The sequence below is a fragment of the Chiloscyllium plagiosum genome, chromosome 2, assembly GCF_004010195.1.
Source record: "Chiloscyllium plagiosum isolate BGI_BamShark_2017 chromosome 2, ASM401019v2, whole genome shotgun sequence".
NCBI classification, from domain to species: Eukaryota; Metazoa; Chordata; class Chondrichthyes; order Orectolobiformes; family Hemiscylliidae; genus Chiloscyllium; species Chiloscyllium plagiosum.
Window position 1 is genome coordinate 13,123,168 of NC_057711.1, and position 23,712 is coordinate 13,146,879.

Genomic DNA, 23,712 nt, shown 5'->3' on the forward strand with positions numbered 1-23,712 from the left:
TGCCCCCCCCCAAGACCTTTTTATGTCAGCCTGCTTGGCACACCAGCCTCATTCCTGAAGAAGGGCATATGCCCGAAACGTCGATTCTCCTGCTCCTCGGATGCTGCCTGGCCTGCTGTGTTTTTCCAGCACCACATTCTTCAACTCTGGTCTCCAGCATCTGCAGTCCTCACTTTTTCTCCTAGTTATACAGGCATAGTGCAATGTTTATTTTAAAGACCTAAGTTTGGGATTAGTTTGAGATAATCTTCTGATTTTAAATTTATTATTTATTGCCCAATATCAAAACTGACAACACTGTTGATTGCAGTGTGGTATTGGTGGTTGAAGCAGAGTGTTCCTTTACAACACTTGGGGTATAATTATTTTGACATATTTATGTAGGCTCTTAATTTAAAATGTTGTATTAGAAGTATACTATAATTATGTTTGGCTAAAAAGAAAGATGAGTTAATATCCTCATGGGTCTAGATGATTTTGTGTGACCTGTTTGGAGTCCCCACAGTCTGGGATGATCTCATGCTGGCTGGTGAGCCTTGTTTCTGCTGGATGAACCTGGTGTTTCACGGCTTGATGTTTAATAAGCTCGTAAACATTTTGGTACGACATTTTGATTTTTCCCTGACCTTTGGTTAAATGAGATATTTGTTGAGTGGAGCTGTTAAATCAGCAGTTAGATGACAGCATGGGCCCTCTGGCAACCTGTAAAATGTCTCCCATTTGATTGGGTCATCCATATACTTGTCAAGACCACTCACAAGAGAAGAGCAAATCTCAAAGGTCAAACTCCAATTGCTTAGCAGGCTGCCTCTAATAAAGTAGGTCAGAATGTAACATTGAATTTGCTCATAAAGTTTGTAGGACTGGTTCTGACTGAACGCTGAAGCCCAAGTTTGTTTACTTTTAAAACCTTTTTAATTTAGTAAATTGATGTACTTTTCAAAGCAAGGCTAATTTTTATCTCCACTCAAAGGCTGGGTGCAGAGATACCCTAATAACTCTGGATTACATCCATCTAGAGAAATTTGCATCAGTAAAGTTATGCTCCTTCACAGGAGCAAAACGAAATGAAAATACGATGCCAAGCCATGTAAGGAGTTATAAAATGATGGAAAGTGTATTGACAGTACTATCAAGTGACACTTTTTCAACAATAACTTGCCCTAGAAAGTTGGTCTGCATTCTGCCAGCCTCTTTCAGTTCCTGACCTCATTACAACCTTGGTCAAAACACTAAGGAGCTGAATTCCAGAGGTGAGGTGAGAATATCTTGGCATTTGACAGATTATAATATAAAGGAGCAAAATTGGAATCAGTGGGAACTGGGGAGTAATCTTCCCACTGGATGGGAGTCATACCTGGCACATAGGAAGATGGTTGTGGTTGTTGGTGAGTCACCTCAGCTCTAGGACATCTCTGCAGGAGTTCCTCAGGATGGTGGCTTAGTATCCAACCATCTTCAGCTGCTATATTAATGACCTTCGCACCATCATAAGGTCAGAAATGAAGATGTTTAATGTATAATGTGCACTGCTGCCTCACAGTGCCAGAGACCCGGGTTCAATTCCGGCCTCAGGCGACTGACTGTGTGGAGTTTGCACATTCTCCCCGTGTCTGCGTGGGTTTCCTCCGGGTGCTCCGGTTTCCTCCCACAGTCCAATAATGTGCAGGTTAGGTGAATTGGCCATGCTAAATTGCCCGTAGTGTTCGGTGTAGGGGTATGGGTCTTGGTGGTTTGCGCATCGGCGGGTCGGTGTGGACTTGTTGGGCCGAAGGGCCTGTTTCCACACTGTAATCTAAATCTAAAAACTTTGCACCTATTTTTGTGTTGTATGCAAATTTGGCCACATTATATTCATTTACTTAGTCCAAGTCATTTTTACTAATAATATGTTGTAAATAGTATATATGTAGTGAACTTAGTCTATATTTGCTCTCAACACTTATAAAGTTGATCGAAATTGACCTGAAGCTGAGCAGTGTCCAACAGATGAAGTCCTCACTTGCTGCTGTTGTGTGTTCTGTCCTAGTGGTGATGGGGAGAAGGAGCGCTTGGCTGTGGTTGGATCACCCTACTGGATGGCACCTGAGGTCCTGAGAGGAGAGCTATATGATGAGAAGGTAACACCAGGCAGCTAAAAGAAGAACAGTCATATATCCAACGCAAAACTTTTACACAGTTTAGATTAGATGGTTTCTCTGTTAACTGGCAGACTTGCTGAGTTGCTCTGGCATATCATTACATTACATTACAGTGTGGAAATAGGCCCTTCGGCCCAACAAGTCCACACCGACCCGCCGAAGCGCAACCCACCCATACCCCTACATTTACCCCTTCCCTAACACTACAGGCAATTTAGCATGGCCAATTCACCTGACCTGCACATCTTTGGACTGTGGGAGGAAACCGGAGCACCCGGAAGAAACCCACGCAGACACTGGGAGAACACGCAAACTCCACACAGTCAGTCGCCTGAGGCGGGAATTGAACCCGGGTCTCTGGCGCTGTGAAGCAGCAGTGCTAACCACTGTGCCACCGTGCCGCCCACAAATCTTGGTTTTATTTCAGATTTCCAGCATCCACTGTATTTTGCTTTTATTTAACCAAAAGGAACAAGTAACCACTCCCCACCAACTCTCATTTCCCTAATCTGGCACTGAGAAAGAGATTGATAGAGCTTTAACTGGAACTGAGCCCAATCACAGTCCGCAGACAAACAACCAAAGAAATTCAATGTCATAAGTCGAACAAGAGAAATACTTTACATAACAGGTCTCCTTATGGACCTGTGAGTGAATTTGTTTCTCTCATGGACTTGGAGAGTGAGAGATAGTGATACTCTTTATAACACACTTAATATCATTGTTTGCCTGCTCCAATCCTCCTATGTCCACATCCTCTCTCACCAGCATCCGCTGATGCCTAAATGGCTTTTGACCAGACTGTATGATACTGGAGTAGATAGTCTTTTGGTTCTAAAGTAGATTTGTCTGCCCCTGTTTATTTTCTGGAACAGGTTGCTCAAAGATCTCTAGGTCTGAGTATAAGTTTGCAGGGTGAAAATTCCAAAATATGAATATTCTTTAAAAATCTGAATTGTTTTTACTTTTTTTTATATCAACTCATTCAGAGAAGTGATTACACACCACTAGAGCAAGTGATTCATGAACCCAGGCCTCCTGTTTTTATTTTTCCATCCTTGTAAATTAATGGAAGTTACTTGACAGATGTTTTTAATTTAAAATTCAGCATTAATCTGGCACTAATGCTTAACATCGGAGAAGTGTGGAGAAGGGTCAAAGAGTGCGGTGCTGGATAAGCACAGCTGGTCAGGCAGCATCCGAGAAGTACGAGAGTCGACGTTTCAAGCATGAGCTCTTCATCAGAGCTTGAAGAAGGGCTTATGCCTGAAACGTCGATTCTCCTGCTCCTTGGATGCTGCCTGACCTGCTGCGCTTTTCCAGCAACACATTTTCAGCTCTGATCTCCAGCATCTGCAGTCCTCACTTTCTCCCCTAAAAGTCCATCTGCCGACCTGTGATTCTAGATCTACTCAGCAACATAGTTGACACTTAACTGCACTCCTAGGCAATTAGGGATGGTCAATAAATGCTGGCCTAGCCAGCAATATTCTCATTCTATGAACAGAAAAGTTGGAATAGTAAGGCAGAAACAAAACTTAATGTGCTACAAATATCAGGCTTTAAAATCTCCCTCTAGTCATTCTGATTGCACATATTCCTGTTGCAGACGGATATCTTCGCTTATGGCATCATTTTGTGCGAGATCATTGCTCGGATACCAGCTGATCCAGATTATCTGCCCCGCACTGAGGTAAGAACAACTCTCATTTATTTAGTGCCTTTAACATAGCAAAATGTCAAAAAAAATATAAGATAATCAGACAATATTTAACCAAGACATAACAGGAACTGTTGAGACAGTTGACCAAAATCTTGTTCAGTGAAGAGGATTTTAAGGAGCACTACAGAAACATTTGGAGGTGGAATTCTGGAGCTTAGGGCCTAGACTGCTGGTGATGGAACAAAGGAAATCAGGATGCAGAAAAGGCCAGAATTTGAGAAATAGAGATCTTGGGAGAGTTATAGGGTAAGGGGAGGATACAGCTGTAGGCCCTGAAGAGGTTTAAACATGAAAATTTTAAAATCAAGATGTTACTAGTCCAGGAGGCAGTGATGGTCAGTCAACACAGGGCACTTAGTGAATAGTGCTTGATACGAGTTAAAATATGGGCATGAAAATTTTGGATGATTTCTCACAGGGTGCATTATGGAAGGCTGGATGTTACCAAATTGGCCCCAATAACGTGCTATTATGAACCTTATCTGTGGCTATCACTGACCATGAGGTGGAGTTATGTGGCCGCAGAACATGGTCACTGAATTATAGAAAAGTGAAATTCTGCAGTGACGAGAAATCAAAACCAGAACATGCTGGAAACACTCAGCAGGTCAGGCAGTGTCCATGGAGAGGAACAGAAATAATATTGCAGATTGATGACCCTTCAATATCTGGGATGAGGAAAGTATCTGTGACCTGTGGTTACTGCTGCCATGGAATAAGTCAAACATAGCACCAAGCAGCTTCTTTCTGGTGGCTTTATAGGGTGTGATGAAGCTGACCAGCAAGAGGCCAGCATTGGAGATCTGATTTGGGGGGGGGTGGGTGGGTTACAGTGACAGGGAGGAGACAAGATGACAAGATCATGGCACCATTCACAGGGCCTCTATCCTTGGATAGTGGAGCTCACTGCCTCTATATACATGCTACCTGTATCCATCTTTGAGTTACAGCTCATTGCAGCCATATTCATCTTTTGAGTCTACAGATCATCGTGCTCTCCCTGCCTTTCACACTGTATCAGTATCTAACTTCGATGATATAGCTCACGCCTATATCCACTATCAGTGGTACAGCGCACTACATCACCATCTGCTTTCAATGGTGCAACTCTCTACATCTGTATCTGGAAGGTACAGTTTACCACCAGTTTCCATCTTCTATGGTAGAGCCTTGACCCAGCTTTAGTGAAACAACTCAATCCCTCCATTCACCTTTGGTGTTTTTTTTCAATGACCTCTCAATTTTACTGACTGTTCCTTTTTATATCCATGATTTGGAGATGCCGGTGTTGGACTGGGGTGTACAAAGTTAAAAATCACACAACACCAGGTTATAGTCGAACAGGTTTAATTGGAAGCACACTAGCTTTCGGAGCAACGCTCCTTCATCAGGTGGTTGTGGAGGGCTCGATCGTAACATAGAATTTATAGCAAAAATTTGCATTGAAAAATTTTTCCATGTATAATTTCAGTTACATCACACTGCAAATGTTTGCTATAAATTCTGTGTTTCCACACTGTAATCTAATCTAATTTTGAGGTTGCAAATGGAAATGGGATCAAGAGAAAGGAGTTAGGTTGAACAAAAATTGATCAGTGTAAAGAAACAAAAACAGAAGAGCAACAGCGTATTTTTTTAAAATTCATTGGAGGATTGCATCCTGTGGGAATCTGCAATACTAAATACCTAGCCTTTTGTGCTTTATACCAATGATTTAAACTTAGATTAAGGGGACATGATTAAGAAGTTTGCAGATATCATGGAATACTGGCTTTGTGGTGAAGAGAACGCTGTAGACTACAATGAGAAAGCAATGGAGTGGTTGGTGGTAGAAAAATAGCAAATTGAATTCAATCGGGGAAAAATATGAAGTGATGCATTTGGAGACAAGGCAAAGGGATACATTCCAAATGGGAGAAGTGTTGAAGCACCTTTGAGTCCATGTCCACCTATTCCTGAAAGGTAGTAGAACAAATAGATAAGATACTTATATAGGATACTTGTTTTAAAATTAGCCAAGGCATAGACTATAATAGCAGAGATTTCACTAGAACTGTATAAAACATTAGTTTGGCCAGACCAGTTCTGTTCACTGCATGACAGGAAAGATTTGATTACAACAGAGACGGTATAGAAATATATACAAAGATTTTGTCAGGAATTGAATATTTATGCTGTAGGTTGACCCACAGCCTTCTCAGGGTAGAAATTCTAGGATTTTGACCCAGCAGCAGTGAAGGAATGGTAGGTCAGGATGGTTACTTGCTTGGAGGGGATCTTGCAAGCAATGGTGTTCCCAGGTTTGTCCTTCCAGGTGATCATGGTTTTGGAAAGTGGTGAATTTCTGCAGTGCATCTTCTGGTAGTACACACTGCTGCTACTGGGTTTTTGTGGTTGAGGGAGTGAATGCTTGGTGCACTGCTAATCAAGCAGGTTGCTTTGTCCTGGTTGGTGTCAAGCTTCTTGAGTGTTGTTGGAGCTGCACCCATCCAGGCAAGTGGGGAGTATTCCATCACATTCCTGACTTGTGCCTTGGTGGACAGACTTGAGGAGTCAGGAGGTGAGTTACTTACCACAGTATTTCTCACCTCTAACCTGCTCATATAGCCACTGTATTTATACGGCAAGTCAAAAATTAAGTTTCTGGTCAATGGTAACCCCAAAAGATGTTGATAGTGGGGGATTCAGTGATGCTAACACCATCAAGGGTCAGTGGTTAGATTGTCTTTTATTGGAGATTGTCATTGTCTGGCATTTGTGTTGTATATGAACATGGACTGCTTCCGTATCTGAGGAGTTGCAAATGGTGCTGAATATTGTGCAATCAGCAAGCATCCTTACTTCTGAATTTATAATGGAGGGTCTAGGATACTCAGAGGAACTCCCTACAGTGATGTTGTGGAGCTAAGATGACTGACCTCCAACAACAACTATCTTCCCACGTGGGACTCCAACGAGCAGAGTTTGCCCCTTGACAGCCATTGATTTCAGTTTTGTGAGGGCTCCTTGAAGCCACTTTCAGTTAAATGTGGCCTTGATGTCAATGGCAAATCACTCTAATGCCACCTCTGGAATTCAGCTCTTTTGTTCATGTTTGAACCAAGGCTGTAATGAAGTTGGGAGCTGAGTGGCCCTGGTGGAACCCAAACTGGGCATCAGTAAGCAAATCTTGCTTGATAGCAGTGTTGTTGACACCTTCCATCACTCTTCTGATGATTGAGAGTAGACTGATGGGGCAGTCAATGGCTGGATTGGATTTGTGCTGCTTTTTTGTGCAGAGGACATGCCCAGGCAATTTTCCACATTGTCGGGTAGATGTCAGTATTGTAACTGTACCAGAAATGCTCAAGTAGTAAAGTGGCAAATTCTGGAGCACAAATTTTCAGTACTATCCCTAGAATGTTGACAGGGCTAATAACTTTTGCAGTATCCAGTGTTTCCAAACATTTCTTGATATCATGGAGTGAATCGAATTGGCTGAAGACTGCTGGAGGAAGCCAAAATGAATTATCCACTCATCACTCCTGCCTGTACATCGCCACGAATGCTTCACCTGTATCTTTTGCAGAGATGTTGGGCTCTTCTATCATTGAGGATGGGGACATAAACAACTCACTGATGGAGTTGAATTGTTCACCACCATTCACAACTGGACATGGCAGAACTGCAGAGCTTAAATTAAATCTGTGACTATCATTTGCTGTTTATGCTGTTTGACATTCAAGTAGTCCTGTTGGTAGGCGAAAGTGAGTACTGTTGAAGGTCTTTTGCCTGAAACGTCGATTTTCCTGCTCCTCGGATGCTGTGCTTTTCCACCACTACACTCTAGTCCTGTTGGGTAGCTTTGCTGGGTTGACATCTCATTTTTACTTATACCTGGCATGCTCTCCTGTACTCTCCATTGAATGAAGGTTGATCTCCTGACTTGATGGTCATAGTTGAGTACGCACATGTAAACATGAGATGCATAGAATTTTAAAGAGCCTTCATGGAATGGAAAGAAGCTTCCGTTTCCCTTAGTAGAGAAATTAATGCCTGGATCATAGATTGAAGTGGTAGGATTACCTGTAGGGTGTATTATCTTTTATAAATGCTGGTTTGACCTTTTAGAGAGGCACTGCCACGCTCAAATGGATATAAAAGGTTAAAAATCACACAATACCAGGTTATAGTCCAACAGGTTTAATTGGAAGCACACTAGCTTTCGGAGCGACGCTCCTTCATCAACCCGCCGAAGTGTAACCCACCCATACCCCTACATTTACCCCTTACCTAACACTACGGGCAATTCAGCATGGACAATTCACCTGACCTGCACATTTTTGGACTGTGGGAGGAAACCGGAGCACCCAGAGGAAACCCACGAAGACACTGGGAGAAGGTGGAAACTCCACACAGTCAGTCGCCTGAGGTGGGAATTGAACCCGGGTCTCTGGCGCTGTGAGGCAGCAGTGCTAACCACTGTGCCACCATGCCGCCCCAAGACATTTAGCAAAATGTCTTGCTAAAATTCATATAAACCACATCAAAGACTCAGCCCTCACCAACGCCGCCCCAACTCAAAAAATTCAATTTCGTTAGCATAACCATGCTTACTGTTGATTGATTCATGCTTCTCCAGATGACAATTTATGCTGTCCCTCAGACTTTCTTCTGAAAAGTTTCTCAATATTGAAATTAATTGATTGCCCTGTAGTTATGTAATGTCATAAAACAGTCGGTTCTGCTGTAATGTGCATTTCCTCAATGTGAATTGGCTTTACTGCAATTGAAGAATTTAAGAGTTATTTGCAGAATACAAACTCCCTTAACTGTACTGGCTATGATGCGATCCCGGCCCCATTAGCTTAAATGGCACAACTATTGCATGATTTTCTTCAAACACGAGACCATGTAAGATGGAACAATGCGTTCTAGCAGAACTGACTGTATTTCATTCAATATGTCATACTCTTCAAGTGCACTGTCTATAATATCCTTCTTTTGTGAAAATAGATGAAAAATGTTCATTAAGAACCCTTTGCCTCGACTCGATAATCATCTTTTAGCTTTGTAATGGGCGGCATGGTGGCTCAGTGGTTAGACTGCTGCCTCACAGCGCCAGGGACCCGGGTTCAATTCCCACCTCGGGCAACTGTCTGTGCCGAGTTTGCACATTCTCTCCTCATGTCTGCGTGGATTTCCTCCGGGTGCTCCGGTTTCCTCCCACAGTCCAAAGATGTGCAGGTTAGGTGAATTGGCCATGCTAAATTGCCCATAGTGTTAGGTGGATTAGTCAGGGGTAAATATAGGGGTGGTGGGTTACTCTTCAGAGGGACAGTGTGGACTTGTTGGGCCGAAGGGCCTGTTTCTACACTGTAGGGAATCTAATCTAATATCCCTACATTTATCCTATTTATATTCCTGCCCTTTATCTATTTATAAAACAGCTTGCATTTTCCTTACAGATTTTTTTAATACCCTTTCTTTGCTTTTTATTTTAATGAAGTACCATTCTGGAAAACATACTTGACCCTCGAGTGGGGCTGAACCCCTCCATTTTCTACAACAGTGCTAACAAGCTGATACTTAAGAGCAGCTGTGGAAATGCTAAGGGTGTGAAGCATGGAATTTGAAGCAGGTGCAGTTGTCTTTCACGTACCTGCTTGTTTGTATTTTACACAAGGAATGCAGTGCTTGCCAATGCATTCCAGTTCTACACCCTCTTTCTGGATTAAACCAGAAATGTTTCTACTCTGGCGACGAGGCTGGGAGTGGTGCCAGTGAGGATGGTAAGGTGAAATGTTTATTTTTTTTATTAGCAGATATGGATACCTGCGCCATTCCTTTCTTGATCCCTTTTTATAAAACTTCCAGTAGAGAAACCACCTTGTCCGCATGATTATTCAAAGAATGCTGGAAAACCAAGCAGGTCTGGTAGTATTTGTATCAAGAAAACAGCTAGCATTTCGAGTTCAGTGACTCTTCTTCAGAATATTCTGACACCTGGATAAATGCAGCTCCAACAATAATTAAGAAGCTTGACACCATCCAGGAAAAAAAACAGCCTGCTTGATCCACAAACATTCATTCCCTCCACCAGCAATGTTCAGTAGCAGCAGAGCATGCCCTCCTCTAAATGCACTTCAGAAATTCGCCAAGGCTCCTTAGACACTACCTTCCAAAGATTAGATGAGATTACTTAGTGGGGAAACAGGCCCTTCGGCCCAACAAGTCCACACCGACATGCAACCCACCCGTTCCCCTACATTTACCCCTTTACCTAAACACTACGGGCAATTTAGCATGGCCAATTCACTTGACCTGCACATCTTTGGACTGTGGGAGGAAACCGGAGCACCCAGAGGAAACCCACATAGACGTGGGGAGAATGTGCAAACTCCACACAGACAGTTGCCCGAGGCGGGAATTGAACCCGGGTCTCTGGCGCTGTGAGGCAGCAGTACGAACCACTGTGCCACCCACTACGGCTGATAAGGCTTCCAAATCCACGATCACTTCCATCCAGAATTGCAGCAGATACATGGGAGCAACACCAACTTATCCTCCAAGTCACTTATCATCCTGAATTGGAAACATACCACCAGTGTCACCGTGTCAGTGATGGAATTCCTTCTCTATTAGCATAGTAGGTTTATGTAAAGCATATGGACTGCAGCAGTTCAAGAACACCTTTTCAAGAGCAACCAGGAATAGCACCTATGTCCCACACGTGAATTAAAAATGGAATTGTGATTCCTGCTTAGTTCCTCATTTGTAAATGTGCTGATCATAAGCACTGTGATGTTGGGTATGTCTCTGAGATATTTCCCTGGTCTTTAAATGTCATGGGACATTTTGTGCCCACTTCAGAGGGCTCCCTCAGTACTACAGTGGAATCTCAACTTGGATTATGAGCTTAAGATTCTGGAATCATCTTGAATGGGCAGCATTCTGTACTTTGAGTGAGGAGAGGTCAATGCTGACACTGGGAATTATGTACCATCTCCCCAGCATGAAAATCCATTGTCAAATGGAAGATCTGTTTTTCCTTATCAGCCCTTTGCCACTTTTGTCAGTACATTAATTTTGAATGAGAAGCCTGTGGTTAGGCTCCATACAATGTGAATTATTCAGAATGTGGCTGCATGTGTCCTTTCTCTGCATTCAGTGGAATCTTTTGTTTTGTTTTTGTGTGTATTCTGAGATGATTGTGAGAGCTCAGCCTCTATACTGTACATAATGCATTGCTTTATGATGTGTGAAGGCCAAATAAATCATTTATGACACATCATCAGGACACAGTCCCTGCCAAGATGGATGGACTTACAGTAAAAAGCAAGATACCAATATCTTGTTGAAAGCCTATCTTAATGTTTGAGACCTGTTGGGTGCTACAACTGGAGTTGTGGGGGAAGGGAGAAGAAAGATTTGCATTTTTATGGGACTGTTTACTACTTCACATACAAAATTATTCAGACGTACAACAGTGTTTTTGTGACAAGGAAAGACTCCAACAAACAACAAAGACCTATAAGCACTTAACAAGAAGGGAAATTAAAGGGAAGAAATTTGCCCATAATGCCACATAACTCTCATTCTCTCCTTCAAGAAGTAAATGATGATGTACCTACATAAGAACTGATGAGAACTCCAAAAGTCCCAGATCTAGACAAATATGAAGTGAATCATATTGTAGCATTTTCTGATTGAGACAGATGATGGAGGTCTGTCAGCCCATCCTTTTTCACTGATCTAGAGAAAACCTTATGTTCGTCTGCTGTGGCAATCAATTCTTAAATGAGTCTGAGCTTTTGCCTCCATAACTCCATCTGGAAGTTTACTCTAAATGCCTTTGACTCAGATGATATGAAATTCCTGACTTCAGTCATAAAAGTCCTCTCTGTTTAAATATGCATTTGCTTATCTTGCTGGACTATTAATAGGAAAGTGGACCATTTTGGCTTGCCAAGCCTGTGCTACCATTTTATTTTTATTCAGTGGTGGGATGTGGGTATCACTGGCCAGGACAGTATTTATTGCCCAGAAGGCTGTTAAGTATTAACTACATTGCTGTGGATTTGGAGTCATATACAGGCCAGACCAGACCAGGTAAGGGTGGCAGTTTCCTTCCCTAAAGAACATTAGTGAACCAGATGGGTTTTTCCTGACAATTGACAATTTTTCATAGTCATCATTTATTTATTTTATTGAATTCAAATATCACCATCTGCTCTGGCTGGATTCAAACCCAGGAACCCCAGAATATTACCAGGATCTCTGGATTAATAGTCTAGTGATGACACCACTAGGCCATTGCCTCCCTCAATATGATCACAGCTGATTAAACACTACAATGTATTTTACCCACCCCATCTCCATAATCCTTTATGCCATTGATCATCCAATATTTATCCATGTTGACCTTTAAATGTCCCACCCCCTGAGTAAAACAAAACTCATCTTGGTCCTAAATGTCATCTCCTTTTAAGTTTGCCTCTTGATTTTAGATTCCCTAAATGCTGGAAACATCTTACCTGCACTTACCTCACCAATCCCATTCAAGTATTTTGTGGGTTTCAATGAGATGACAGGCCCAATCTCTCTTCATCGAACAGCCCCACCATCTTGGAAACACATCTGATGAACCTTCACTGGACTGCCTCTATGGCAATAATATCTTTTAAACTAGACATGCAAATTAATATTCCTTTATGGCAATTTAAGAATTTAAATTCAATTTGAAGCAAAATGATTGTACCAATACAAATAACCACTTGTGGGTGGCATAATGGTTAGCACTGCTGCCTCACAGTGCCATGGACTCAGGTTCAACTCTAGCCTCAAGTGCTGTGTGAAGCTTGCACATTCTCCAGTGCCTGCATGAGGTTTCATCCAGGTGCTCTGGTTTCCTCCCTTATCCAAAGGTGTGTGGGTTTGGCTGATTGGTCATGCTACATTCTGATAGTGTCCAGGGATGTATAGGTTAGATGGATTAGCCATGGGAAATGCAGGGTTACAGGGATAGAGTTGGGGGGGTGGGGGGGGTGAATGTGGGTGGGACGATCTTCAGAGGGTTAGTGTGAACTTGTTGAGCCAAATGGCCTGTTTCCACACTGTAGGGATTCTAACTGTGAACTTGGTTGGATTGTCACAAAATCCCAGTTGGTCATAGATACCCCATTAGGGAAGGAAAGCTGACCTTACTACATTTGACTGATCAGTGACTCCAATCCCAAGCCAATGTAATGTACTCTTCTCTCTAGTCTGACCTATTCAGATAAACCACTCCATCACCCAGGAACAAGGAGGTCCACCACCACCATCTTGTAGATCTACAGATGGAACAAAGATGGTGATAAATATGAGAGGATCAAAACAGGACTGTGTGTATTGGGCCAAAACAGAGTATATTTTGCTGTGAAAATGGGAGATATGAATAATAGACAATTATTGTGCTTATTTCTCCAGAACAAATGTGCATTTTCCTAATCACCACAGTATCACATTGTATCTCAACTGGTTCAACGTTTGTTTTAAACTTGTTTCCATACCTATAACAAGCCACTGATTATTATCGAGAGTGTGGTGCTGGAAAAACACAGCAGGTCAGGCAGCATCCAAGGAGCAGGAGAATCGACATTTCATCAAGATTCCTGATGAAGGTCTTATGCCCGAAACGTCGTTTTTTTCTGCTCTTCGGATGCTGCCTGACCTGTGCTTTTCCAGCACCACACTCTTCAATCTGATCTCCAGCATCTGCAGCCCTCACTTTCTCCAAACTGATCAAAATCCCCTAATCTTGCCTTTTGACAGTTTGGCGGACAGTTATCCATTACAATTCATTGTGTAAAGGTGTTCATAGCTTGTTTGTCTTCCAGAGTAGCTCACACAGACTCTACTCAACATTCCCTTGAATCAGGAGTACTGCACCACCTACTGGCTTTACTCTATCATACAGAAACAGCATTACAAAATCCATCCAAATCCTGACCTCTCAGGTACCCCCAAGTATTTCTATCCACAACAGTCTTGCTTGTGAAATCAGAATTGGCAGCCATCTTATCTTCCTGTCATAGACAGGGGCAAACAAAGCAAATAATCAAAGACTAGATGTTACAATAGTAATATGAATCAAATTTGGCCAATCACAGTTAAGTTCTTGGTGGCCACTGGCTTATTTTAACTTTCTATCTTCTTACTCCTTTTCACTGTAACTTGCTATTAGAGGGCCCATTGTTCAAACCAGGAGTGTTCCACACTTCCAATTACCTCAAGATGTAAGCACAAAAGTAGGCCATGCAGACCATTGAGTCTGCTATGCCATTCAATGAGGTCATAGCTAATCTGACGAGCCACAATTCCATTTCGCTGCCTCTTCCCCATTAACCCTCAATTCCTTTCCAGTTTAAAAATCTGTGTACCTTAGCCTGGCATATACTTAATGACCGAGCCTCGACAACCCTCTGTGAAGAATTCCACAGATTCACTACCCTCCATGAGAAGAAATTCCTCCTCATCTGTCTTAAATCGGTACCCCTTACTCAGGTTATGCTTTCTAGTCCTAGACTCTTTCCCCAAGGAAAAACAACCTTTCAGCATTGGCTCTGTCAATCTCCTAAGAAGCTTGTATGTTTTAATAAGGTCTCCTCTCATTCTTCTAAATTACAATAAGTTCAGGCCCAATCTACTCAAAGAAGCCTCAAAAGACAGGCTTTCCATTCCCGGAATCAAACTGGTGAACTTTCTCTAGACTCCCTTCAATGTCAGTATGTCTTTCCCTTAGATGGGGTCCAAAATTGTTGACAGCATTTCAGGTGCATGCCTGCAAGTAACTGAATGAACTGACATCTCCATTCTCCATTTTCCTTTAGAACTTCGGCCTAGATGTGAATACTTTTGAGACAATGGTGGGAGACTGTCCGCCTCCATTCTTGAAGCTGGCTATCCACTGCTGTGTTGTGAGTCTCAACTGAAGTTTGTAGAAGGAGTTTGGGATAGTGACATTGTCCAGTTTGCAAAAACAGGTTGCTGTCTTTATCATCCAAGCAATTTCACCTGAATCATATCAAATGATGCTAGAAGGGGATATTCTAACATAAATTGTTGATAGGTGGCAATTCTGTAGGGAATCTACTCTGTTCTAACCACTTTTCTGAAATGGTTTGGAGCTTCCCGAGCAAAGCTGGCATGACATTTCCAAATGCATTAAACTAAGTTTCAGTTCAAGTTGGTTTAATGGAACGATATAGTTTGATTACCTTGCAGGATACCTGTCCTGGGAGTGATGGACGAGACAGTGTAGAGGTAGCTTTACCCTGTGTTTAACTCCATTATATTATCTTGAAGCTTGATGAGACAATGCAGAGGACCTTTGCTCACTATATGTCAGATCACTGGCAGAGTGACATTGCTGGTGTTCAGAATAGTGACTTCCCTGCAGCCTGTCAGGTGTGCTTGTTGCTGTGGAACAAGTAAGTTATAAGCTTGTGAAAGAGATTTAATTTGTGAAGGGTCTCTACAAACACAGCCCTATCTTCAATGTAAGGTTGCTGGGAAAAAAAATACAATTATTGGCTTTGTAGATCTTCTGGCCAGCAGGCATTATGAACGGAGGGACATTCACACAGTGATGTCCCGACTCTCTCGTGGTTATTTTTCAAATATTTCTGATGAGCGTCTCTCCCAGCTATATGATGCAACATTATTCTGGGGGTGTGCTAATGTTATTCCACACATTCTTAGTGAGACTGCTGTTCTGTTCTGGTGATTTGGACAAGTCATGGATCTGTTTTTAAAAAAAAATTAACTGCAATTCAGCCTGCAAAGTTAGACACTAGAACTGCTGCCTGGTTCTCTGAAACTTTCTGTATTTCTGTTTTCTGTGTGCTAAAGATGGATTCCACTCAGCGCCCATCCTTTGCAGAGATTGTCCAGAAGCTGGAGACCATGCTGGAGCTCTGTAAAAACACAGATTCACGGCTGGAGAATGCAGAACAGCACTTCACTGTGGAAGTTTCAACTATACACAATGGTAAATTGAATTTGAGAAGTTAAGGATGTTCAGATGAATTCAAGAATGGAGGGAGAGATGTAAAAAGAAAGACAGCAATGATGGAGGAAAAGTCAGGCAGAGTCGCAAAAATACAAAGATGAAGGGAGAGAGATGTAAAGAGGGAAACAAAAGAGATTATGTGACAAATGGAAAGAGGCATTAAAATCTACACATATGGAGTTATGGCATCAATTCACTAGTTCCTCATTGTTCTCAACTATCAGGATGCTGGCTGATTAGTTCCATACTTCAGGAATAATTTTGAGTTAGTCCTTAGCCTTTACCATTCAATGAAGTTCATTGTTAGTCATTTGGGGGTGTCAGCCAGTCAGTAAATAGGCTGGCCACTGGGAGGATCCTTCAGCGATATGAAGTGACATTTCCAATTGAGTCAGATGATAATGGTGATTTGGAATGTGGCGTCACTGATAAAGCCAGTATTCAATGCTCATCGTAGTTGCTCTTGAACTCAGAGGCGTGATCAACCTGAGGGCAGTTAAGTGTCAACTGGTTTGCTGTGGGTCTGAAGTTACATCTAGGTCAGATTGGATATGTTTTTTAATAACAATAGTTACATGATTGTCATAAGGCTCGTTTGCAATTCCAAATTGGAACATGGTGAGATTTGAACAGCGTCCCCAGATTATTAGCCTAGTGTTATGGAATGCTAGCCCACAGTCATTTCACTGCCACTTCCATATCAAGGACATGGAAGGTCTAGGATTTGGGGAAATAGATGGTAACATCATGAAAAATGTCCAGATTACAGAAGAGGTGGTGTTAGATATTTTAAAATGCATAAAGATGGATAAATCCCCAGGAACTATCAGATGTACCCTAGAATTCTGTGGGAAGCTAGGGAAGTGATTGCCAGGCCCATTGCTGAGATATTTGTGTCATCAATGGTCACGGGTGAGGTGCCAGACAACTGGAGGTTGGCTAATGTAGTGCCACTATTTAAGAAGGTGATAAGGAAAAGCCAGGAACTAAAGACCAGTGGACTTGACATCGTTAGTGTGCAAGTTGTTGGATGGAATCTTGAGGGACAGGATTTACATGTATTTGGTAAGGCAAGGACTGATTAGGGATAGTCAACATGATTTCGTATATGAGAAATCATGTCTCACTAACTTTATTGAAGTAACAAAGAGGATTGATGAGGGCAGAGCGGGATCTATCTGGACTTCAGTGAGGTGTTCAACAAGGTTCTTCATAGTGACTGGTTAGCAGAGTTACATGGAATAGAGGGACAACTGGCTGTTTGGATACAGAACTGGCTCAAAGGTAGAAGACAGAGGGTGGTGGAGGATTCCTTTTCAGACTAGACGCCTGTGACCAGTGATGTGTTAAAAGGATCGGTGCTGGGTCCACTGCTTTTCATTCATTATATAAATGATTTGGATGTGAACGTAAGAGGTACAGTTAGTAAGTTTGCAGATGACACCAAAATTGCAAATGTCATGGACAGCAAAAAAGGTTACCTCAGAGTGCAATAGGATCCTGGCCAATGGGCTGAAGAGTGTCAGATAGAGATTAATTTAGATAAATGTGAGGTGCTGCATTTTGTAAAGACAAATCAGGGCAGGACTTATACATCCTAGAGTTCTGAGGGAGGTGGCTGAGGAAATAGCGGAGGCGTTGGTTGAGATCTTTCAAAGATCACTGGAGTCCGGGAAAGTCCTGGATGATTGGAATATCGCTGTTGTAACCCCATTGTTCAAGAAAGGATCAAGACAAAAGATAGGCCGATTAGCCTAACCTCGGTTGTTGGTAAAATTCTAGAATCCGTCATTAAGGATGAGGTTTATAAATTCTTGGAAGAGCAGGGTCGGTTTGGAACAAGTCAACATGGATTTAGTAAGGGGAGGTCGTGCCTGACAAACCTGTTGGAATTCTTTGAAGAGGTGACAAGTAGGTTAGACCAGGGAAACCCAGTGGATGTGGTCTACCTAGACTTCCAAAAGGCCTTTGATAAGGTGCCACATGGGAGGCTGCTGAGTAAGGTGAGGGTCCATGGTGTTCGAGGTGAGCTACTGGTATGGATTGAGGATTGGCTGTCTGACAGAAGGCAGAGAGTTGGAATAAAGGTTCTTTTTCGGAATGGCAGCTGGTGACATGCGGTGTCCTGCAGGGTTCAGTGTTGGGGCCGCAGCTGTTCACATTATATATTAATGATCTGGATGAAGGGACTGGGGGCATTCTAGCGAAGTTTGCCGATGATACGAAGTTAGGTGGACAGGCAGGTAGTACTGAGGAAGTGGGGAGGCTGCAGAAGGATCAACACAGTTTGGAAGAGTGGTCCAGGAAATAGCTGATGGAATTCAACGTGAGCAAATGTGAGGTCTTGCACTTTGGAAAAAAGAATACAAGCATGGACTACTTTCTAAACGGTGAGAAAATTCATAAAGCCAAAGTAGAGAGGGATCTGGGAATGCAAGTCAAGGATTCTCTAAAGATAAACATGCAGGTTGAGTCCATGATTAAGAAAGCGAATGCAATGTTGTCATTTATCTCCAGAGGGTTGGAATATAAAAGCACCGATGTGTTACTGAGACTTTACAAAGCTCTGGTTAGGCCCCATTTGGAGTACTGTGTCCAGTTTTGGTCCCCACACCTCAGGAAGGACATACTGGCACTGGAACGTGTCCAGAGGAGATTCACACGGATGATCCCTGGATTGGTAGGTGTAACATACGAGAAACGGCTGAGGATCCTGGGATTGTATTCATTGGAGTTTAGAAGATTAAGGGGAGATCGAATAGAAACTTACAAGATAATACATCGCTTGGAAAGGGTGGACGCTAGGAAATTGTTTCCGTTAGGCGAGGAGACTAGGACCTGTGGACACAGCCTTAGAATTAGAGGGGTAAATTCAGAACAGAAATGCGGAGACATTTCTTCAGCCAGAGTGTAGTGGGCCTGTGGAATTCATTGCCACGGAGTGCAGTGGAAGCCGGGACGCTAAATGTCTTCAAGGCCGAGATTGATAGATTCTTGTTGTCTAGAGGAATTAAGGGCTACGGGGAGAACGCTGGCAAGTGGAGCTGAAATGCGCATCAGCCATGATTGAATGACTTACTTCCACTCCTATGTCTTATTGTCTTAATCATTCATTCAAAGAAAGGCCCTTACGGGTATATTTCCATATGTTAATCAGCTTCCTGAGGCCTTGCAGCAGACAGCTGCTGTGCATCCAATCCCATGGTTGATAAATAGCCGCAGTAGCAGGACTTCATTGGGAAGTCATCCTGATGAAACTCCACATGATTTTTACAGGCCCCCATCCCAGCACCACTACCTCCCAGTCCACCATGTGGGACCAGTCAAATTTTGTCTGGTTCTCTCACTACCCTTTACAGATGATTTTGAAGAGGCTATAGAAGAGCTTTACAGGAATGGTTGCAGAAAGGATAGGCAGAAAAGACCAATATTCTCTTTGGAGCAGAGAAACCTAAGAGGAGATTTGTTACAGGTGTTTAAAATGATGAAAAGTTTAAAAAAGAGCAAATACAGAGGAACTGTTTCCCATGGCTGAAGTTTGATAACCAGAGGCTAGGGATTTAAGGTAATTACGAAGAGAACCAAACATGAAACAACATGAAAAATGACATTTTATAATTCAATTCTTTACAATTTGGAGGACACTGCCTGAAAAGCTGATGGAAACAGGTCCAATAATAGCTTCCAAAAGGAAATTGAATTAATGGTTGGAGAAATAATTGCAGGTGTATGCAGGAAGAGCCAGTGAGTAGGGTAAAATAGAATGGTCTTTGAAAAAGCTGGTACAGCAACAAAGGTTTGAATCTCTTTGTTCCACGCTCAGGTCTGCTGCTACACTTTTCTGTCTTACAGTAATAACTTGGATTCAGAAATACAATGCGCATAGGTTAAATTTATATTTTGTACCGAATTCAGAGAGAAAGTTGTTTCTGGGAAAAATAAGCACTACCGCAGTTAGGTGGTAGTGTGGGGGAAGCAAAAAAGAGTCAACCACATTGCTGTTAAAAAAAAAGGAGTGTCAAGACATACTGAAAAGAAAAACATGTAAACAGGAGTGTCAGACGCCCTGAAAAAAAGAAAGTTGTTTCTGAAAGGCAACTCAGAACTCAGAGAGTGTGTTAAACAAAATGCATAACTGTCAATAACCTGACATAAAACCATTAAAAAAATCCTGAACTGGGAGAACTGGCTCAGTGAGCCTCTGGTGAAGCACTGGTGTTATGTCCTGCTTTCTATTTATGTTTAGGTATCCTTGGGTTCGTGATGTCATTTCTGGTTCATTTTCTCAGAGGTAATAGATGGGATCCAAATCGATGTGTTTGTTGATCAGAGTTCCTGTTGGAATTCTCACCAGTGTCTCTGTTGGGCTTGTCCTAGGCTGGATGTATTGTCCCAGACAAGGGGGTGTCCTTCCTCATCTGTATGTAAGGATACTAGTGAGAGAGGGTCATGTCTTTTTGTGGTTGGTTGACGTTCATGTATCCTGGTGGCTAGTTTTCTGCCTATTGGTCCAATGTAGTGTTTGTTACAGTTCTTGCAATGTATTTGGAAATGACGTTCATTTTGCTTGTTGTCTGTATAGGTTCTTTCAAGTTCATTAGCTGCTGTTTTAGTATGTTGGTGGGTTTGTGCCTGGAGGTCTGAGTAGTCTGGCAGTCATTTCTGAGATGCCTTTGATATAGGGGGAGAGTGGCTAAGGTTTCTGGGCATGTTTGTCTGCTTGTTTGGGGTTGTTGCTGAGAAATTGGCGGACTATGTTCATTGGGTACCTGTTATTTCTGAATAGGTTGTATAGGTGATTTTCCTCTGCTCTGCATAATTCCTCTGTGCTGCAGTGTGTGGTGGTTCATTGAAATAATGTTCTAATGCACCTTTGTTTATGGGTATTGGGATGGTTGCTTTGGTAGTTCAGTATTTGGTCCATGTGTGTTGTTTTTTCTGTAGACGCTGGTTTGAAGTTCCCCATTGACTGTTTGTTTGCTCTGTTGTGACATCTTGGAATGACAGTTTGTTGGTTGGTTTCTTTCTGTTTAGTGAATTTTATGCCAGTAAGGATATTATTGATGATCTTGAAGGTTTCCTCCCATTTGTTTCATTTAGTGATGGCAAAGGTATCATCCACGTAGCGGACCCAAAGTTTGGGTTGGATGGTTGGCAGAGCTGTTTGTTCGAGTTGGCAGAGCTGTTTGTTGGAGTCTGTGCATTACTGCCTCTCCCAACTGGAACACATTGATTTAGACCCCCACCTACCACCCTCTGAGGAAAAAAACATGGAAATAACATCACCAACCCAAGGAAACCTAAACACAACACCAGCACTTCACCAGAGGCTCACTGATGTTATCTAGTATGGTGATAAAACATCTGAAAATGGACATTCCAGCTCTGCGAGCAAACGTACCTGGTCAGCATGGATGCGTTGGACCAAAGGGTCTGTTTCTGTGCTGTAGTTCTCTATGACTTTTCCTTTGGCCATGTGAAACACATGAGGAGCAGGCCACAAACCCATCTTGTCTATTCCACCAGTCAATCAAGGACCTTGGTCGCATGGGTAGTGTCCCTACCTCTAAACTAGGTGCCCCAGGTTCAAGTCCTTCCCCCTGCTCCAGAGGACTGTAATAAAATCTCTTAAGTGGTTATTATAGGTTATCCAGTCTGCCATTTACTATGATTATGGCTGGTGTAAATACAAAACGCTGTGATGCTGGAAATCTGAAATAAAAACAGAAGATGCTGGAGAAACCTCAGCTGGGCTGGCATCTCTGGAGAGATAGTTAACATTAAGTTCAATATGACTCTCCACAGATGCTGCTAAGCTTGTCTAAGATCATGGCTATTCAACTGGACTAGTTTCCATCCTGATAGACTTTTAACTTTTATTTTCTCCTGATCTCATTCTTGAATATATTCAAAGACTGCATCTACATGCCTAAGAGGCACAGTATTCCAAAAATTCACATGTAGAAATATTCTCTCATCTCAATCAGACCCTCTCATATCTATGACCCAGAGTTCTTGACTGAACAGCCAAAGAAAACATGCTCTCAGCATGTTTCCCATAGATCTGGACAGGTCCATACTTGTGCTTTGATAGCTGGACATGTCTTCAGATTGTGACTCCAGCTGATGGCAAGGGTGCCGAATGAGGATTGAGTGGCTCAACGTGGCAGTAGATTGTCACCCTTGAGCTTGATGATACACTCCATCCCCATCAAGAACGGTTGGGCCTTGTTCTTCTTGGCCTAAAGGACTTGGGCAGCATGAAAACTGCATACAATCCAACATAAATCGAAGTCAAATACAGCGATTGATGTTAAAACACAGTAAATGTGGCAGAAACTGTGGGGAGAAAGCACAGTTGACATTTTACATCCATTTACTCTTCTTCAGAACAGAACTTGAAACGTTAAAACTGCTTTCTCCACACAAATGATGCCTGATCTGAGTTTTGCCAGCAATTTCTGCTTTTGTTTCAGATCTCCAGCTTCATAGTTTTTTGTTTTATGTAAATTGAAGTCAAATTACCAGTATCATTCAACACCAACAAAATTTAGGGTTAAATGCAAAATACTACAGAGTTTTGATAACTTGAGTACAATATAATTTAATCTTTGGAGCTCAGCTTCATCTAGGCACTGGAGTCATTACTAAATGGGCTGGCTGTACTTGGAAGTTCTTCATTCAGCAAGATTGGATAGATATCCAATGGGTACCTGAAGATGCCTGAACATTAGTAAGAAAACAACCTCCCAGTCCTCCTCCGATATTAAGATGGTCCAAAGGATGGGAGAATTTCAGTGTAACACACTTGATCAAAAAGGCTTCAGATTAAGCCGAGCAAGTAAAGTTTCTCAGGTCAGACATGGGGAAGTTTTTAAAAGTGATAGTTTGGGACAAAATTAACAGTTACTTGGAGAAGTGGATCAATTAAGCAAAGCAAAAATGGCATTGTCAAGGACACATCATGTTTAACCAATTTTACTGTGTTTTTGGATTGAAAGAACAGAAATGAGTGTTACAATTGATCTGCTGCACGTACATTCCAAAAGCCATTTGATAAGCTAGAGAAATGATTGCTGGGCCACTTGCATCATCGATAGCCACAGATGAGGTGGCTGGAGGTTGGCAAACATGGTGCCACTGATTAAGAAGGGTGGTAAGGACAATCGAGGGAACTATAGACCAGTGAGCCTGACGTCAGTGGTGGAAAATCTGTTGGAAAGAATCTTGAGGGACAGTATTTAAATGTATTTGGAAAGGCAAGGACTGATTAGGGATAGTCAACATAGCTTTATGCATGGGAAATCATGCCTCACAAACCTGTTTGAGTTTTTTGAAGTAACAAAGAGGATTGATGAGGGCAGAGTGGTAAATGTGATCTATATGGACTTCAGCAAGGCATTCAACAAGGTTCCCCATGGGAGACTGATCAGCAAGGTCAGATCTCATGGAATACAGGGAGAACTGGCTATTTAGATACAGAACTGGCTCAAAGGTAGAAGACAGAGGGTGGTGGTAGTGGAGGGTTGTTTTTCAGACTGGAAGCCTGTGACCAGTGGAGTGCCACAAGGATTGGTGCTGGGCCCTCTACTTTTTGTCATTTACATAAATGATTTGGATGCGAGCATAAGAGGTACAGTTAGTAAGTTTGCAGACGACACCAAAATTGGAGGTGGTAGTGGACAGTGAAGAGGGTTACCTCAGATTACAACAGGATCTGGACTAGATGGGCCAATGGGCTGAGAAGTGGCAGATGGAGTTTAATTCAGATAAATGCGAGGTGCTGCATTTTGGGAAAGCAAATCTTATCAGTA

The 23,712-nt window shown here is 42.4% G+C and overlaps 1 protein-coding gene across 1 annotated transcript in view; it reads left to right on the forward strand.

Annotated features, from left to right (window-relative positions):
* tesk1b (testis associated actin remodelling kinase 1b) overlaps positions 1 to 23,712 on the forward strand; it is a 132,869-nt gene that overhangs the window by 105,836 nt on the left and 3,321 nt on the right. Inside the window, exons 6-9 of the mRNA XM_043674568.1 lie at positions 2,030 to 2,120; positions 3,751 to 3,834; positions 14,718 to 14,804; positions 15,739 to 15,877. Coding sequence (XP_043530503.1) covers positions 2,030 to 2,120; positions 3,751 to 3,834; positions 14,718 to 14,804; positions 15,739 to 15,877 — 401 coding nt within the window. The remainder of the gene's footprint in view (positions 1 to 2,029; positions 2,121 to 3,750; positions 3,835 to 14,717; positions 14,805 to 15,738; positions 15,878 to 23,712) is intronic.